The 20,546-nt window shown below is 36.2% G+C and overlaps 1 protein-coding gene across 2 annotated transcripts in view; it reads right to left on the reverse strand.

The window, feature by feature from the left end:
- The window catches only part of LOC127882330 (chromodomain-helicase-DNA-binding protein 1-like), a 61,482-nt gene that overhangs the window by 27,125 nt on the left and 13,811 nt on the right, over nt 1-20,546 (reverse strand). For both annotated transcript variants that reach the window (XR_008050509.1, XM_052430902.1), the window contains exons 6-13: nt 19,539-19,692; nt 14,004-14,159; nt 11,947-12,048; nt 11,157-11,327; nt 9,015-9,128; nt 5,767-5,881; nt 4,334-4,493; nt 518-667 (exon numbers count right to left, since the gene is read on the reverse strand). Coding sequence is in view for 1 of the 2 variants with exons in the window: in XM_052430902.1 (XP_052286862.1) it covers nt 518-667; nt 4,334-4,493; nt 5,767-5,881; nt 9,015-9,128; nt 11,157-11,327; nt 11,947-12,048; nt 14,004-14,159; nt 19,539-19,692 (1,122 nt within the window). In the remaining variant the exon portion in view is untranslated. The remainder of the gene's footprint in view (nt 1-517; nt 668-4,333; nt 4,494-5,766; nt 5,882-9,014; nt 9,129-11,156; nt 11,328-11,946; nt 12,049-14,003; nt 14,160-19,538; nt 19,693-20,546) is intronic.

Consider the following 20,546-nt stretch of genomic DNA (forward strand, 5'->3'; position numbering starts at 1 on the left):
AGAGACCTCATACTACTACATAATACATCAACATAGAATTTCTCATCAGTATGTCTCAATATTAGAGCATTGTTCTGGCTAAAGGGCTCAAGGCATGTGCATAAAGATCGAGTCATCCAATATAAGCCTGTGCAGACGACACTCCGTGTCATTATGGAATTGTTTATTTAAAGGAAGTCTCTTCTTTACAAACATCCAGTTTAGACTGAGATGCATGCATAAGGCCCAGTTTTTCCAGAACGAGTCTCAATTCCTCATTCACACCCTCTACTCACCTCCTCCTCCTGTGAGGTGGGTCCCTCCTCTCAATTCCTCATTCACACCCTCTACTCACCTCCTCCTCCTGTGAGGTGGGTCCCTCCTCTCAATTCCTCATTCACACCCTCTACTCACCTCCTCCTCCTCCTCCTGTGAGGTGGGTCCCTCCTCTCAATTCCTCATTCTCACCCTCTACTCACCTCCTCCTCCTGTGATGTGGGTCCCTCCTCTCAATTCCTCATTCACACCCTCTACTCACCTCCTCCTCCTCCTGTGAGGTGGGTCCCTCCTCTGGCTGCCACTCCCCTGAGGACGTGGGACCAAGGATCGCCTTCAAGTCTAACTTGACCTCTTCATTACCCCCTTCACCAAACAGCTCATCAACACCATACTTCAGGATATCCAGCAACTGGGGCAAAAGGAGCAGCAAATACATAAGCAAAGTTTTATTGAACGATATTCAATGAATTGTATACATGTTAACATGATAACTATATCAAAATATGCAACATTACTCATTCCAAGATTATCACCTTTTCTCAAGGACTTGCTCGATGTTTGTTGTAAACATTTTGAGCCTTATTTCAAGAGGGTATGCACGATTTGTAAATGTTAAATTGTAATATATTGATAAAAAAAAATATGTAACAATAACACAAAATAGGCAAGAACAATTATACACTTTATATTGAAGAAGAATTTCATTAAATGCAGCAAAGACAAATAAGCGCCCCGAGCCGATTGGGACGAAGATATTTCGTACATATTTTCCAACAATAACCGAAGCATTGGTCTTTTTATTAGGAACAAAGTAAGTGTTCGTGTGGCATATGAGTAGATATCGTTGCAGGAAATTAAAATATGTAAAACTAAATTTAGATTCACATCGTACATGCATGATATACATGCTGGCGAATTCGATTGAACATACTTTTTTGATTTCAGAATTAAATATCTGGCTTATTTCGCATTTTTCGACACATGTTCTTCTTAACTTTAATTTTAATTCATAATGAAATATAATAAGTTTGTTACACATTTTATATAAATTCATAAATATTTGACAAAATTGTGCATACTCTCTTTAAAGCATGCTCTCATTTTTTAACAAGCTTCTTCATACCATTGTTTGACCTTGGACCTCTTAGTGTGACTTTGAAATTTGTGCAAGGGGAATAGGACTTAAACACGACCCTTATAACCCACACTGTGAACATGTGTGATTAATTATTTAAACCTTGTAAAGTGAATAATGCCCAGACAAGCTGTATTAAACCATAATAAGCCATACCTACAAGTGTGACCTGGAACTTTTAGTTACAGAAGTATCTTAAAGGTGGAATGCCATAGCCACAAGGTGAATATGTGTGGTAAAAAAATAAAAAATGCATGTTTTACCTTGGCCTCAATTTGTGACCATGACCTTTGAGCTAGGTAAACTGATTGTTCAGCAAAACGCCATCTCAACATGTTGATTATGTTTGCCAAGTCATCGTTAAATTGCATCATCAATAATAAACAAATAATTTGGTGTGACCTTGACATTCGAAAAATAAACATGGGTCTTAAACGCATTAAACATTTGGCCTATTAGTGTGCTCTCGACCTATTAGATGAGGAGTGAGGTATTACACAGACAGCTGGCAGCTTGCTAAATTTAAATAATGAATGATGAAGATGCAATCTGGACAAGCTGCATAATTACCACTTTAGACATTTGACCTCTAAGGAAGACTTTAACCTGTGAGGAAATGAAATTGGCATTACACACTCCGTATTATCTCCTCTTGGTGGTAATATGTGGTAATTAAGTTAGCTTTGACACACAAAATAACAGAAACATGCTATATCAAGCTTTCTACACAAAGGCTACACAATAAAAAAAGTGTTATTACATTTAGTAAAAGTCATTTATACTTGAATACTGAAAATCACACAAAACAAAACCACCATCATGTTGATAGGTTAAAACATCAACCTTCACTTTATCATAAGTGAAGAGTACCCGTTTACCCTATCTTTAGGGTATCATCAATAAAGTGTGCCAGTTTACTTTACCTTCATTCTATCATCAATGTGCCTGTTTGCCTTACCTTCACTTCATCATCAGTGTAATGTTCCTGTTTGCCTTAACTTTACTTTATCATCAGTGAAGTGTGCCTGTTTTCCTTATCTCCACTTTATCATCAGTAAGTGTATCACGTTTAAACAGTCGCGTTTCGTGTTAAAAAACGTTTACCAAAACAATAAACGTTTAAACGACAGTCAATATCAATATAATAAATATTGGGGTGCAAATAACGTAGCCGACTAGCCGTACGAAGTATATCGATGACGAACTGCAAAATTCGGGTACTTGCGGTAAATCCAGGCTACCGAATTCGGCAGTAATTTATTTCTGATTGGTTAGCAGATGGCACAGACATGAATGGAAACTAACGGAAAATCTTAATATATTGATTACGTTTTTGGTAGTTAACTAGTTTTTCATTTTCTGCTGTCAAATGATATGCACATTGTATTTCATGTGCAAAGTACATACATTTTTTTCGGAGTGTCCCTTTCAAATAAAGTATTTTTCATCGATTTTACATTATTTTAAATTATTTTCAACGTTCTTTAAATTGTTTTTATAGAATGACGAATACACATGTGGTGATATGGACGGTCTGGTTTATAATATTTTATGGTTTTAATATGACGTCATTGCGCGAATGGGATATGCACTAAATATTACTTCCGGAAATAATTACTATTTTCAGTTTGGAAATGCCATGGTACTGATGCTTTTTAAACAGACATAGGGATACCGTTTAAACGGTAACGTTTCGTTTATTTCATTTCTTTTAAACGTTTAGAAATATCTGTAAACGTGATACCCTTAATCATCAGTGAAGAGTGCTTGTTTGCCTTACCTTCACTTTATCATCAGTGAAGTGTGCCTGTTTGCCTTATCTTCACTTTATCATCAGTGAAGTGTGCCTGTTTGCCTTACCTTTACTTTATCATCATTGAAGTGTGCCTGTTTGCCTTACCTTTACTTTATCATCAGTGAAATGTGCTTGTTTGCCTAACCGTCACTTTATCATAAGTGAAGTGTGCCTGTTTGCCTTATCTTCACTTTATCATCAGTGAAGAGTGCCTGTTTGCCTTATCTTCACTTTATCATCAGTGAAGTGTGCCTGTTTGCCTTATCTTCACTTTATCATCAGTGAAGAGTGCCTGTTTGCCTTAACTTCACTTTATCATCAGTGAATTGTGCCTGTTTGCTTTACCTTTACTTTAATATCAGTGAAGTGTGCCTGTTTGCCTTACCTTTACTTTATCATCAGTGAAGAGTGCCTGTTTGCCTTATCTTTACTTTATCATCAGTGAAGTGTGCCTGTTTGCCTTACCTTAACTTTATCATCATTGAAGTGTGCCTATTTGCCTTACCTTTACTTTATCATCAGTGAAATGTGCCTGTTTGCCTTACCTTTACTTTATCATCAGTGAAGAGTGCCTGTTTGCCTTATCTTCACTTTATCATCAGTGAAGAGTGCCTGTTTGCCTTATCTTCACTTTATCATCAGTGAAGTGTGCCTGTTTGCCTTATCTTCACTTTATCATCAGTGAAGAGTGCCTGTTTGCCTTACCTTCACTTTATCATCAGTGAGGTGTGCCTGTTTGCTTTACCTTTACTTTATTATCAGTGAAGTGTGCCTGTTTGCCTTACCTTTACTTTATCATCAGTGAAAAGTGCCTGTTTGCCTTATCTTCACTTTATCATCAGTGAAGTGTGCCTGTTTGCCTTACCTTTACTTTATCATCATTGAAGTGTGCCTATTTGCCTTACCTTTACTTTATCATCAGTGAAATGTGCTTGTTTGCATTACCGTCACTTTATCATCAGTGAAGTGTGCCTGTTTGCTGTTCCTTCACATTGGCAACTGTGAAGTGTGCCTGTTTGCCTTAACGTCACTTTATCATCAGTGAAGAGTGCCTGTTTGCCTTACCTTCACTTCATCAAACGTGAAGTTTGCCTGTTGGCAGTTCCTTCACTTTGTAATCTGTGAAGAGTGCCTGTTTGCCTTACCTTCACTTTATTGTCAGTGAAGAGTGCCTGTTTTCCCGCCCCCAGTGAGAACTCCCCCTCCTTGATAACAGTACTTGTCAGTTTCAGTTTCTCCTCTGCTCTATTCAGTATTATCTCCTCAACTGTGTTCTTGCTCACTAGGCGAATGATCTTCACAGGCCTGAACATTCAAGGCATGTAACTCAATGCATAACAAGCAAATTGGTTGAATTGATATCCCCCGCCAATATGCTTCTGGATCCAAAAGTGTTATATTTGACACTCAGCTAAAAAAGCACTTTTTTAAGATACATAGAGGATATTTGTTGGATTTGATGGATTATCAATTTTAATTCACGAGGGATCATAGAAAATAATATTTTCACAAGTGGCGCAGCCACGAGTGAAAATGTATATTTTCTATGATCACCAGTGAATTAAAATTGATATTCCATCGAATCCAATATATTTTCTTTTTATTTTATGCCTTTATGACAGTTTATATACATTGTTAAAGAGTTTAACTAAAGAATTTCGCTGAGATAATGACGTCATTTTGTCAAAAAATGACGTCATTTTATAGTAAACAGTTAAAATTATTGATAATTTTCACTGTTAATTTTTACTGTTTGAAACAGTGAAATTATCAGTTTTAATTCACTGATATTTCTCTATAAACCACCGAAAAGCATAGAATAAAAAGGGCCATAACTCCGTTATTAACAGAGTGTACAATGCCATTTGGCATGCATCATCCTTTTATCCATATATATACTCATACCAAGTTTCAATGAAATCCACCAAATTACTTCCAAGATATGGCTCCGAACACAAAAGTGCCGGACGGACGGACAGAAAGACAGACGGACAACGCCAAAACAATATCCCTCCGTCTATGGCGGGGGATAATAAAAAGTTCTTTTTTAATGGAAATCATTTATGATCATTTTACTATTTCATAAAAAATATTTTTCTGCTGGTAATGAACAATGACTACTTAATGGAAAAATATTGTTTTACTTCAAATAATAAACGACTTTAAATAATAGACTCTCAGTTCACTTAAAATGATTACTTCTTAAACGCAATTCAGTTAATAATGTCTATTTTTTTAAACATATTAAAGAATGTCTTGTATCAAGAGACTTAAGAAGCTATAGAATACTGAAATTGTATAATTTTTACACATTAGAAGTATCAGTTTAATCATTGCAATGTCCATAAGTGTAACTCTGAAGTTAGACACAGATTGCAAAAAACAATCTTCACTTGTCTGAATTTCTCAAAAAATATGTGACATGTCTATTTACAAATGCTACTCCAATATATAAAGTGCTGACCCACTCCATAAACATACACTATAGTAGGATTAATTGAGAGTGAACTGTTCTTTCTACCAAACATTCTCACTGCAGATATAACATTATCCCACTCAACCCCGGTCTTGATAAAACCTTGTCTGTCCTATCCGATGGGCTCGTGCAGCTGCCTGCAGGTCGTTTTGTGGGTTAAAATCGCTGTCCACAAAGATGACCGTGTCAGCGCTGGTCAGGTTGATACCCTGACCGCCTAAGGGGAAAGAATAGAAGCTCTCAAAACAAGCCATCATGACCCCCTGAGGGGAAAGAATAGAAGCTCTCAAAACAAGCCATCATGACCGCCTAAGGGGAAAGAATAGAAGCTTTCAGAACAAGCTAGCAATATGAGCCTTGTGCTGGGAAAACTAGACTTAATGTTGATTCATTAAGTGTGTGCAGTCTGCACAGGCTAATCAGGGACTACTCTTTATGCATGAACTGGATATATGTTTAGACAAGTCTTCTTTTAAACCTAAAATTATATCATAGCAGAAAGTGACAATTCTGATTAGCCTGTTTGGACCACACTTTATGCACATTAATGTAGGAAAAACACAATCAAAGCAGGAATATGATGTTTTGTTAATGTTTTTCAGTGACATAAAGATTTGCATTGGTGAAATTAATAAAGGTCAATTACACTTCAACACCGTTATTTCGAAGTCGTTGGGACCATTAAAAAAAACTTCGGATTAACGATAATTCAAAATAAACATTTTACAGAAGACTTCTTTGATTCTGTAAAAATAAAACGTGGAATTCGCATGGTTCGGTTACACACTACTATTAATAACGTTTTTACTTAAAAACGTAAACTAGTCAGATAGCAATATATTTCTACTTGTAACAATCGGAGGAATAAAACTATTCTTTTTAATTTTTTTATTATTTTTTTCTAATTACAGAACATATAAAATATAATGAATAGCACAAATAATCAGAACATACAAATATAACGAATAGCATAAATTATCATACATGTAAATACATATGAATACATTTTCAGAAATGAATTAACTTTTTTTTAAATAAGACGCGATGCCTCTCTGAACACCGACGTTAGCAGCACTCAACTGGATGCTTGTAACATATTTCTTCAATTTTTCAAGGACATTGAAGAACTCACTTCGGCCCGTGTTTTGCTTCAGAACTGCCTTACGTCGTTGATGCATGTGGTCAAACATTGATTGGATACCATGTTCATTCTTGTGTTGTTGGCCTCGTAGTTGTCGATGGGTTCATCTTCTACTGCATCCACTGATCGCTGGCAAATTAAGTCGTTAAGATCGCTGGCCGATTAAGTCGTTAATGATGTCGTTCTCATCTATTTTTACGCGCAGAAGACAAAGGTGTAATTATTAGCTTTTGATGCGCCACGCTCAGACGACAAAGGTGTGAAATTCGCTCAGTGTTTTGCATTTTTTACTTCGGATTAAAGATTGATAATTAGGTGCGAATTATAGTGTTGGGACCGACAGAATCACTTGAAATTAACAATTTCTTCGGTTTAACGAAGTTCGGATTTACAATAAAATTTTCCATTAAACAAAGGAGAACCAAAATCGGGACCTGAAAAATACTTCTAAATAACAGTGAGTTCGGATTATTGGTGTTCTAAATAACGGTGTTGAAATGTACATAAAAAATGTATGTTTTTTTTGCAGTGAGAAAAACGTATGAACAAAACCACACCATTGTTCCCTCAATTATGTTCTAACAGTGTTGTTTACTTTTCCTCACAAATGTAAATGAGTGTATAATTGTTTTGGGTACAATAAATTAATGAAAACAATCAACAAACAATCATTTTCCCACCATGCTCATTCAAGGAGTTAATTAGTGCATATTTTGATTTTGTCTACATATACTTTGCTTTTTTTCATTGAACAAACAAATTTAAAACGGTAAACAGAAACACATTTTCTTTGTTTATATTTGAAAAGAAAAAATGAGGAGAACTTCGCTGGAATAATGACACCTTCACCTCATAATTAAACAATGTAATTTTAAAGTAAAACAGTGAAAACTATCAATAATTTTCAACGTCATTTTTGACTGCTTTTGTTTTTAACTCACTGAGATGCCCCTATATACCACAGAAAGGCACTAAATAAGATGTGTTGCTTTTGGTGAATAATTAAACATCTTTTTTCAGCAGTGTGTATAAATTAAGTATATTGTCATAAGTGGCTTTCTATAATCACTGGTAAAATAAAATTTGATCACACAGTGAAATTAACAAATATCCTAGATTTCATGACAGCTAAACTAGCAACTAAAATGCCAAATTGATTTTTTTATTCCAGGGATATGCATATATCATATGTAATTTTTAAGACAGATGAAATGAAACAGTATACATTTAGAAAAAGAAAAGAAAAGGCAATCTATCTCTTTTGAAAGTACAGTCGAAACCCGATGGCTCAAAATCGTCGGGACCGGTAACAAAAGTTTGAGCCATCCGGAATTCGAGTCATCCGATTTATAATAAACTTTTGTTTAGGAACAACTCTGCAGTACATTTTCACCTCCAGTTGAAGAGTACGCATATTGATTTAACTCCATTCTACTTCGTACAACTATCTGTTTTGAATTAATAAGAACCGAATATATACTTAATACTTTTATTTACCAATGTTTTAAACAGTTTCAAATACAATAAAAATATCATATAGTAATTTATATCAGCAAGTTTTAACATAGCAAATTTTCTGGTAACACAGAGCACTAAGAAACTAAATATGCATCAGCACTATATACACATCATTAACATATGAGACAGTTTTATATTTTATTTTTTTTTATTTTTTTTTTAAGAATAACATTTTGTTAGTCTGTATTGCTTTCCTTAGATGTAATCGAGAAACATAATTATTACATCCAGTTGAGATTGAACATGCTGTGAGTTTCTGCACTCCGCGAGATAATTTCTGATTACATATATACAAAACGTCATCTTTAACTCAAATCAATTAACAATTAAGTCAATGACATGTTTGCAACTGGTGTTATATAAATTATTGAATGCCTTTAATGAAGCAGTCCTAATCGATTAACAGTTTATGGGAACCGAAGCAAGTTCGAGCCATCCAAACAAAAGAACATGTGAAAATTATCACCAGGACTGTGAAAACAGTTTGAGCCATCCGATAATTCGAGCCCCGCAAATTCGAGCCATCCAACACAATTTTATATGAATATATTGCGATATAAAATTGGGGCTTTGATGAGAGTCCCAGTCAACCTGAAATTTGAGCCAAGCGAGTTTGAGCCATCAGGTTTCGACTATATACGAATGAGGAAACAAACATTCTTACCTTGACCAGCTATAGAACTCAACTAACCTGCCTTAGTGCTGAGGAGGAACACAAAGGTGTCCTCGTTGGTGTTAAAACTCTGTACAGCCAGGTACCTCTCTTCACCCCTGACTGACCCGTCCAGCCGCTCATAGGAGTAACCTGTGGCAGTGAGACATACTTCAATTATGAAGATAGCTATAACAATATCATATTTTATGCTTTCCGATGGTCTATAGACAAATATCAGTGAATTAAAACTGATATTTCACTGTTTTAAACAGTGAAAAATAACAGTGAAAATTATCGATAATTTTCATTGTTTTACCGGAACTATTTTTAGATATCTTTGGTTTCCCCATCGTGACACTCCTAATTGTACCAAGGGTGACTACTCTGCATTGAATGTTTATAAAACCATACTGATTACATGCATTAGTTACATTTTGGGGCGCCCAATGACGAATTATACTGCCTGCAGTGGCAAAAATACCAAAATAATCATTTATAAGCATAAAATAAAAAGAATTTTTTTAATTTGGTGGAATATCAATTTTTATTCACTCATGATCATATAAAAATATATTTTTATTGGTGGCTGTGCCACTCATGAAAATATCATTTTCTATGATCAGTCGTGAATTAAAATAGATATTGCACCGAACACAATAAAACAAATATCCTCTATATATGATTGGAAATTGTCAAACAAAGAGGACATTATACAAGAAGCCTAAAAAGTATTTTTGTTTACAGATTGCAATGTCAATATGAACAGGTAGTAATCAACCCATGCGAAAGACATTGGACCTCAGACATATCTGATAAAATTTGCTGTATGCCGATAATATAGAGGATATTTAATGGATTCGGTGGATTATCGATTTTAATTCACGAGTGATCATAGAAAATAATATTTTCACGAGAGGCGCACGAGTGAATTAAAATTGATATTCCACCAAATCCAACAAATTTTCTTTTTATTTTATGCCTTTTTCACCGTTTATACACACTGTTAAAGAGTTTTGCTAAGGAATTTCACTGGGATAATGATGTCATTTCGTCAAAAAAATCACGTCATTTCACAGTAAACAGTGAAAATTATCGATAATTTTCACTGATAATTTTGATATTTCTCTATAAACCACAGGAAAGCTTCAAATAAATTTTGGAATTTGTCGTACCTTGTTTCCGATAAAAACCAACAATATGTAATACTTTGGTTTAAAATGAAAACAAAGTTAGGAATATGTAAAAACATAATACAGACTGGTTTATGTTTATTGTACTTCGATAGACAATTTGAATAAAATGGATTTTACCGACAATTCAAACTGGCTATCTTTGTTGGTGACGTAACAATCTGCAAGCCCGATTCTTAAAAGCAGTCAAATATTGCACATTGTTTTGTGACACAAAAAGTTATTGAGTGGTTGAATTATATTTTACTGGTTTTAATCCTTGTGATGATCATTAATTGAAAGCGGGGAAACAACACGATCATTGTCTGTTGCGGGTCAAGATTTGATGCGAAAGTCAGCAGAAGAAGCGACTGTTTCAACGCTCTATATCACCACTTTTTTCTATATAAATTTCTTAAGTGGGATCACAAAATTACAGCTCCCGCTAAGAACATTCGTAGCAAGTAAAGTCACTTATCACTTTCTTACTGATATCATATCAGATATGGCTGGAAAGTGAGCTGCATTTAAAATGTAAACAAAAGTTATAAAGGAAATAAAACTGCGAAAAATACCAGTTTCGGCACAGACGTCCACATCATCACGTGATAGCTCCCTCTGAGATGACTTGTGTTTAAGAATCGCAAAGCTTTCTCCACATTTAATTGAACGTTTTCATAGAACAGGGTTTAATTAAGTGGTTATTTTATAATGTTAATTGTTTAACAATGTGAACGTTATAATAATAAAAATTAACTCTATAGTGGTATTCTTTATTGTTTGGTTACTAAAGAACAACGAGAACCGGTAAAATCTGGTGAGGTCCGGTAACTTTTAAAAGTCATCAGACCTCATGTCCGGTAAGATTTTTTTGTCTTTCGCATGGGTTGTAGTAATCTTACTGACTCAAGCAGATTATTAGAAATAACAGGCACAAGCCCAGTTCCCCTACAAACAAAACTGTCAAATGGACTAGTACCGGTAGTTTCTCCTTCCCTAACCCACTTACCTCGATATCCCAGATAGTCCTGCAGTATGTCCAGCATGCGGACCATCTGGGAGAACATGAGCACCTTGTGTCCTGTAGCCTTCAGGTGCTTCAGCAGCTTGTCTATCACCACCAGCTTCTCACTTGCCTCTACCAGGTGCTCTCCAAGGGCAAATGGCTCCGGCTCAACACCTGCGGTTGTCATGGAGGCAGGAGTATTTCATGTTTTTATGTTTAACTAAATAAGCATCTCTCTGGGAAATTGGGCTTAATGCATGTGTGTAAATTGTTGTCACAGATTAGCCAGTGCAGTACACACAGGCTTATCAGAGATGACACTTTCCACTTTCATGTTTTTTTGTGTTTAAAGAAAGTATCTTATTAGCAAACAAACACGTTTGGGGGATAAGTGTCATGGCTAATTAGACTATACTGATTGTGCGGTACCTATTTTTGAGGGTACTGTGTGTGCTTTTCCTTGTTATTGCAGTTCTGTAATAGGTTTCATATTTACAGTGCATCATATGCACACATTTTTATTTTATTTTTATTTGAACCTCAATGGAAATCACATGTGTAATGTTGGAAGTGACTCTAACTAATTGTTCACATCTGCTATGGTAATTCATTTTCAAAGCTTTTATAAGAACTTGGCTATACTTGACACAGCACACTTCGTTTTACTGAACTAAAACAGTAGGTCTTTTAATCAATCCTTCACTTAGATTGTAATACCATTTGAACCAAAATCAATGCAACACTAAGGTGGAAATAATATTTGCACCAAAATCATTCCAACACTACGACGTACCATCAAAGAGGTATGGGTGATTAACACACTTCCTCAGCTGCATCAGAATATTCATAAGGCTGGTGGTTTGTCTGCCTGGAGCCGTGCTGCTCTCAAACACTCCTGGAACACATTGTACCACATTCATCAAGAGATTTATGACAATTTATGTGTCAGTTTCATGGAAGGCTGTGGTTTGTCTGCCTAAAGTATTTCTGCTCTCAAACGTTGCTGAAACATATTGCACAACAAGTAGAGATTTACAACACATAAGAATTTTTTTTGTAAGTTTCAAACTTTGAAAATTACTAATACATGGTTTTCATAAAAAATACTGAATTTTCACTGCACTGTTTGGAAGACAATTTACAAAACACTGGCATCAGTGCAAATACTGCAACTACTGCAAAGACTGAAAAATGTTACTCCTGCAATTTCATAGTGTAAGTAAATTATAGCCTTACAAAGGTATATACCGGTATTACAAAAATCTGTGCGAAGAAATAGAGAAATCTTCAACATTTGTAAATACAAGACAGGTAAGTTTGTGACACAACACTTCAAAACTATTGTACAACAAGAGTTCAGTGATAGGAGACATATGCAACCACCCCCCCACACAGGGCTTTAAATTAGTAACCCCAATTTCATTAGGGGTCATCTGCTGTCCAAGGCCGATGCACATGCGAAGTATCAAGCCAATCTGTCAATTTGTTGACGAGTTATTGATTGGAAACGATTTTCACACTTATTGTGACAGTGAACTGGACCTTTGACCTAGTGACCCCAATTTCAATATGGGTTATCTAATGTACAAGGCCAAGGCACATGGGAAGTATCAAGCCAATCGGTCCATTTATTGACGAGTTATTGATCGGAACCAATGTTCACACTTATTGTGACAGTGACCTTAACCTTTGACCTAGTGACTCCAATTTCAATAGGGGTCATCTACTGTCCAAGGCCAATGCACAAGTATCAAGCAAATCAGTCAATTCATTGACAAGTTATCGATCGGAAATGAAATTCACACTTATTATGACAGTGACTTTGACCGTTGACTTAGTGACCCTAATTTCATCTACTGTCAAATGCAATGCACATGTGAAGTATCAAGCCAATCCGGCAATTTCTTGACAAGTTATTGACAAGCCAATCAGGCAATAATTTGACAAGTAATGGATTGGATTGAAACAATTTTCACACTTATTGTGATAGTGACCTTGACCTTTTACCTAGTGACCCCAATTTATGTAGGGGTCATCTACTTCCAAGGCAAATGTACATGTACATGTGAAGTATCAAGCCAATCGGTCAATTCGTTGATGAGTTATTGATTGGAAACAATTTTCATTACTATTGTGACAGTGACCTTGACCTTTGACCTAGTGACCCAAATTTCATTAGGGGTCATCCACTATCCAAGGCCAATGCACATGTGAAGTATCAAGCCAATCGGTCCCTTTGTCACAAGTTATTGATCGGAAATGAACTGGTCTACCGACAAACCGATCGACATCCAGCAAAACAATATACCCCCTCTTCTTCGAAAGGGGGCATAATAAAAGCTCATTTATCACCAATCATGAAAACATATGCTTTAAAAACAAATCAAACATTCATGTTTTCAACTATTACAAATGGGTGTTCACAATACAAATAAAGTTTAACCTATATCTTGGTAGCCGTACAGAAGAACACAAAATTATACTGATATTGAATGCATACAACACATTCTTTAAGAAAAATGTTACATTACAAAAGCTTTTGCTTTTATATTTTTGCTGGTTATTGCAGTTATGTTAAGTAAATAGGTTTTATATTTTCAGTACACCATATGCACACCTTTTTTTATTTATGTTAATTTGGACCTCAATGGAAGTCATATACACAAAAATACCTAACAACATCATTAGTACGACCATGTAAACTTTGACCAGCTATTGGAGAAATTTATGTTGATAAACTTCTGATATCAAACTAGGTACCCTTTTCCCCTAAAAGGTGCCCAAAATATTAACACAACACAACCAAGCCTCCGCATTCACTTTATCCCACATTTCAGAATATCCACCTACCGACATCCTTGGTGAGAATCGCTTTGTAGAGTTTGACCTGGAGCTTGGAGATCCCATGGGTAAGAACAACCTGGGATTTGTTAGGCAGGTCCTTTAGCACCTCGTTCTTGCGACGCAGCAGTAGGTACGGCTTCAGAAGCTTGTGTAACACAGATGCTGGAAGTAGATTGCATGCATCTGGAATCAGATATCAAGGAAGTACATTGCATGCAGCTGGAATCAAATATCAAGGAAGTAGATTGCATGCTGCTGGAATAAGATATCAAGGATGTAGATTGCATGCTGCTGGAATAAGATATCAAGGAAGTGGATTACATGCTGCCGGAATCAGATATCAAGGAAGTAGATTGCATTCTGCTGGAATCAGATATCAAGGACGTAAATTATGGCGCACCAACGAGGTCGAAACTTTAACTTCTGCTGCAGCTTAAAAAAATGCTGCTCGACCAGCAAAATTCCTGCCCGAGCAGAATTTTTTTCTGCTGCAGCAGAAAAATCCTGCACGACCAGCATTTATTTTTAGAATAAGCCCTTGAACCCGTCAGCCAATCAAATTTGAGCTTACCAACGGACGACTTAAGCTACCTCTACAGAAATAGACCTGATAAAAACTTTAGAACAAGAGGGCCATCAGGCTCTAAGACGCTCACCTGAAAGCCAAAGGAACTAGACTATTCTGAAAAAAATGCAAGCTGATTCATGAAGATTATTTTGGACCAAAAAAGTGACTTTTAATATGTTTTTTTTTTATATTTGACCTTGTGACCAAATTTTTGAGCTCATATGACCCAGCTTTAATCTCTGGCAAAATTTCATTGGGACAAACGTTCTGACCAAGTTTCATGAAGATTGGCCAATAAATGTGGCTAATATAGTGTCAACAAGTTTTCACTAAAGCCATATAAGGACAACTGCCCCCCCCCCCCCCCTGGCGGCCATGTTTTTCAACAAACCATAACCATTTTCAAACTCACTCAAGCTATTGTTAGAAAAAAATGTTCAGATCAAGTTTCATAAAGATTGGATAATAAATGTGACTTCTAGAGTGTTAACAAGGTTTTGTAGTAAATAGCCATTTAAGGAAAAATGCCACGCCCCCTTGCGGCCATGTTTTTTAACTGATCTCAACCATTTTTGAACTTAGCCCAGATATTATTAATTCAAATATTCTGACCAAGTTTCATGAGCATTGGACCACAAATGTGACTTCTAGAGTGTTAACAAGGTTTTACCATACATTAAAACCATATAAGGAAAACTGCCCCGCCCCATGGCGGCCATGTTTTTCATTCAACTGGAACCATTTTCGAACTCGTCCAAGATATTATTGGGACACATGTTTTGACCAAGTTTCATGAAGATTGGACTAAAAATGTGACTTCTAGAGTGTTAACAAGGTTTTACTATAGCCATATTAGGAAAACTGCCACGCCCCCTGGTGGCCATGTTTTTTAACCAACCGGAATCATTTTCGAACTCGTCCAAGATATTATTGGCACACATGTTCTGACAAAGTTTCATGAAGATTGGACTAAAAATGTGACTTCTAGAGTGTTAACAAGGTTTTACTACAGCCATATAAGGAAAACTGCCACGCCCCCTTGCAACCATGTTTTTCAACCAACTGGAACCATTTTCGAACTCGTCCAAGATATTATTGGGACACATGTTCTGACAAAGTTTCATGAAGATCGGACAATAAATGTGACTTCTAGAGTGTTAACAAGGTTTTACTATAGCAAACTGCCACGCCCCCTGGCGGCCATGTTTTTCAATCAACCGGAACCATTTTCTAACTCGTCCAAGATATTGTTGGGACACATGTTCTGAGTAAGTTTCATGAAGATTGGACAATAAATGTGGCCTCTAGAGTGTTAACAAGGTAAATGTTGACGATGCAAGACGCACAACGGACAAAAGGCGATCACAATAGCTCACCATGAGCACGTTGTGCTCAGGTGAGCTAAAAACTGCAACAAACTCATAATCTGTGTTTTAATCAATTATTATTAAATTATCATCCTTAATTCGTACTTGTTCATAAAATAATAATTAAGCTTTAAAATCTACAAGTTATGTAGGAACATGCAAATTTGGTTTATCAATTGCTCAAACGTTACATGATTTATGCCTATGTGTAATCTGATTCTGATTTGCTGAAGCCATAATCTAAAAATAAATGCTGGTCGAGCAGGATGTTTCTGTTGCAGCAGAAAAAATGCTGCTCGAGCAGCAATTTCCTGCTCAAGCAGCATTTAAATGCTGCTCGAGCAGAATTCTTTTTCTGCTGCAGCAGAAGTTAAAGTTTCGACCCCTTTGGTGCGCCATAGTAGATTGCATGCTGCTGGAATCAGATATCAAGGATGTAGATTGCATGCTGCTGTAATCAGATATCAAGGAAGTAGATTGCATGCTTCTGGAATCGGATATCAAGGAAGTAGATTGCATGCTGCTTGAATCAGATATCAAGAAAGTAGATTGCATGCTGCTGGAATCATATATCAAGGAAGTAGATTGCATGCTGCTGGAATCAGATGGAATCATATATCAAGGAAGTAGATTGCATGCTGCTGGTATCAGATATCAAGGAAGTAGATTGCATGCTGCTGGAATCAGATATCAAGGAAGTAGATTGCATGCTGCTGGAATCAGATGGAATCATATATCAAGGAAGTAGATTGCATGCTGCTGGTATCAGATATCAAGGAAGTAGATTGCATGCTGCTGGAATCAGATATCAAGGAAGTAGATTGCATGCTGCTGGAATCAGATGGAATCATATATCAAGGAAGTAGATTGCATGCTGCTGGTATCAGATATCAAGGAAGTAGATTGCATGCTGCTGGAATCAGATATCAAGGAAGTAGATTGCATGCTGCTGGAATCAGATGGAATCATATATCAAGGAAGTAGATTGCATGCTGCTGGTATCAAATATCAAGGAAGTAGATTGCATGCTGCTGGAATCAGATATCAAGGAAGTAGATTGCATGCTGCTGGAATCAGATGGAATCATATATCAAGGAAGTAGATTGCATGCTGCTGGTATCAGATATCAAGGAAGTAGATTGCATGCTGCTGGAATCAGATATCAAGGAAGTAGATTGCATGCTGCTGGAATCAGATATCAAGGAAGAAGATTGCATGCTGCTGGAATCAGATATTAAGGAAGAAGATTGCATGCTGCTGGAATCAGATATCAAGGAATAACATCAGCCTCGTTCTGGGAAAACTGAGCTTAGTACGTGTTTGTAAAGTGTCATCCCAGATAAATGGGAGCAGTGGTCTAATGGTAGGAAGCTGGCTTAGAGATCGAGAGGTCCCTTGTTCCAATCCCGCCCTGACCACAGGAATTTCCCTGAGCAAAAATTTATCCCACATTTGCTCCTCTCCACCCAGGTGTATAAATGGGTACCTGTGAGGGCAATAAGCCAATGTGCCGTGGCTGCATACTGCGCCAAATATGTTAACGGACGACTTATGGCCCAGTGACCAGTGGAAAAAAGTGAAGCGCCTCTTAACGCACATACAGTATGAAAAGGGCGCTACATGTGTATTAATGTGGAAAAAAAAAGAAAAAAAAAAGACAGACTGTACAGTTTACAGGCTTAACAGGTAAAAGACTTTCAGCTTTTAGTGAATTGTTCATTTAAAGGATGTCTCTATTAAATGATAGTCCTGTGTAAGTGGAAAATGTTGTCCTTGATAAGCCAGTGAAGACTCCACAGACTAATTTTGGATTGCCCTTTACAAACATGCATTAAGACCAGTCTTACAGAGCAAGGCTCAATAAGAGAAACAATACTTCCTGTGTACATCAAACACTTCCTGTGTACATCAAACACTTCCTGTGTACATCAAACAATACTTTCTGTGTACATCAAACAATACTTCCTGTGTACATCAAACAATGCTTCCTGTGTACATCAAACAATACTTCCTGTGTACATCAAACAATACTTCCTGTGTACATGAAACAATACTTCCTGTGCACATCAAACAATACTTCCTGTGTACATCAAACAATACTTCCTGTGTACATCAAACAATATTTCCTGTGTACATCAAACAATACTTCCTGTATACATCAAACAATACTTCCTGTGTACATCAAACAATACTTCCTGTGTACATCAAACAATACTTCCTGTGTACATGAAACAATACTTCCTGTTTACATCAAACAATACTCCCTGTGTACATCAAACAATACTTCCTGTGTACATCAAACAATACTTCCTGTTTACATCAAACAATACTTCCTGTGTACATCAAACAATACTTCCTGTGTACATCAAACAATACTTCCTGTGTACATCAAACAATACTTCCTGTGTACATCAAACACTTCCTGTGTACATCAGACACTTCCTGTGTACATCAAACAATACTTCCTGTGTACATCAAACTTGCAATTCAATACTTCATCGTTAAAAATTCTTGGCTGGAATAAGATTTCAAGGAATATTTAACCAGAGAAAGACTACCTACAGTAATTCATTCTTGGGATTTAGAACTATGTATGGCTTCACTTTCTTGTGTAGCATCAAAGCTTCAAAAGGATATCAACAACTATCTTATAGAAGAAATAAGGTACCACAAAATGTCATTCAATTTGGAATTTTTATAAAGGAGCATACTAGACCACACAGTGATCCAAATCATCAATCTGTTGCATAACGTAAAAATAAAGATGTTCCTAACATTAACTTCAACAACATAGTAAAATTGATGTTCACTTTTCATATAGATCTATACAAGTTCAACAACTCAAAGTTCAACTCTAATCTTATTTCTATGTCAACCATATCTCCATGTCAATCTAAACATGCATGTCAATCTTAACTCTGTGTCAATCTTTACTCTACATCTAAACATGCATGTCAATTTTAACTCTACATCTAAACATGCATGTCAATCTTCACTCTACATCTAAACATGCATGTCCATTTTAACTCTGTGTCAATCTTCACTCTACATCTAAACATGCATGTCAATCTCAACTCTGTGTCAATCTTCACTCTACATCTAAACATGCATGTCAATTTTAACTCTGTGTCAATCTTCACTCTACATCTAAACATGCATGTCAATCTTAACTCTACGTCAATCTTCACTCTACATCTAAACATGCATGTCAATTTTAACTCTACGTCAATCTTCACTCTACGTCTAAACATGCATGTCAATTTTAACTCTACGTCAAGCAAAACATGTACACACATGTATGTCAATCTTAACTCAATGTCAATCTCCACTCTACGTCAATCTTATGTCTACGTCAACCTAAACTCTTTAATGTCAATCTGAACTGAATGTCAATTTGAACTACATGTAAATCTCCAATCTACATTTAATCTTATTTCTACGTCGACCTAAACTCTATAATGTCAATCTAAACTGAACGTCAATTTGAACTATATGTCAATCTCCAGTCTTCATCCATTTTATTTCTACTTCAACCTAAACTCTTTGATGTCAATCTAAACTCCATCACTCTAAGAAAGCATCGGTCATTTCTGACACCTATCTTACCAGATTTTTCAACTTTTGAAAACCGATCCTCAAAATCCTCGTGGTCAGAGGGCGGGAATTTCTTGGGCGCTATGAAGCTGAGCAGTGCATAGAGTTCACGGAGATTGTTCTGCACCGGGGTCCCAGTGAGCAGGACACTCGTGGTGAAGTCCCACTGAGGAAGAAACAGAGATTCAGCCTCGTTCTCAAAAAACTGGGTTAAATGCATGTGCGTAAAGCGTCTACCAAGATAAGCCTATGCAGTCCGCACAGACAAATCAGGGACAATACTTTCCACCTGAATGTTGGTGATGCAGTGAGGAATTGCTATCACTCGTTTTGATTTTCTTTAGCAGGCAGGGTTGGTTTTTTTTGCTGATTTTATAGCTGTAATTTGGTCATATGACCAATGATAAATTTTTTTTCTCAAACCCAGTCCCAAACTTCCTAATTGATGGTTTCAATCTCAGATGTTTGTCAAATAGAGCTAAATAATATAACAATAAAAACTTTCAAGTTGTAATATCCATTTAACTGATATATTTATGTATAGTATTTTCTGTTATATATAAGTTGTGTCAATAATTATTCAAAAAGTATAAATCAAGCAATAGAAGTTTTAACCATTTTTAGGTAAAATGACCCTATAATAAATGCACTATTTCACAAGAACAGGTCTTATTACAAAAATGGTAAGAAAAAGCCATGGCGGGGGGGACAAATAAAGGAAGCTTTAATGGCATGAACCAACAAGGGAGGCAACTTGTGATGTCACAAATTGGCAGTGTACAAAAAGTGGTACTTTATTATCTCGCTTAACATGGGTCTTAATTTAAAAGCTCTTTTCTGATTGGATGAAACAGTCCAAAATCATCCAATAAATAAAGTCAAGATATTTATCTTGCGGAACATTCAATGCCATGCAGCATGCAAGCTATTTAGAAAGTAAAAATTGTAAACCAAAAAGTTGAGTAAGTTTTTTTTTGCGGTAATAGACAGTGTTCCTGGCTGAAAACAATGCAATATTAC

Source organism: Dreissena polymorpha, chromosome 1 (genome assembly GCF_020536995.1).
Source record: "Dreissena polymorpha isolate Duluth1 chromosome 1, UMN_Dpol_1.0, whole genome shotgun sequence".
NCBI classification, from domain to species: Eukaryota; Metazoa; Mollusca; class Bivalvia; order Myida; family Dreissenidae; genus Dreissena; species Dreissena polymorpha.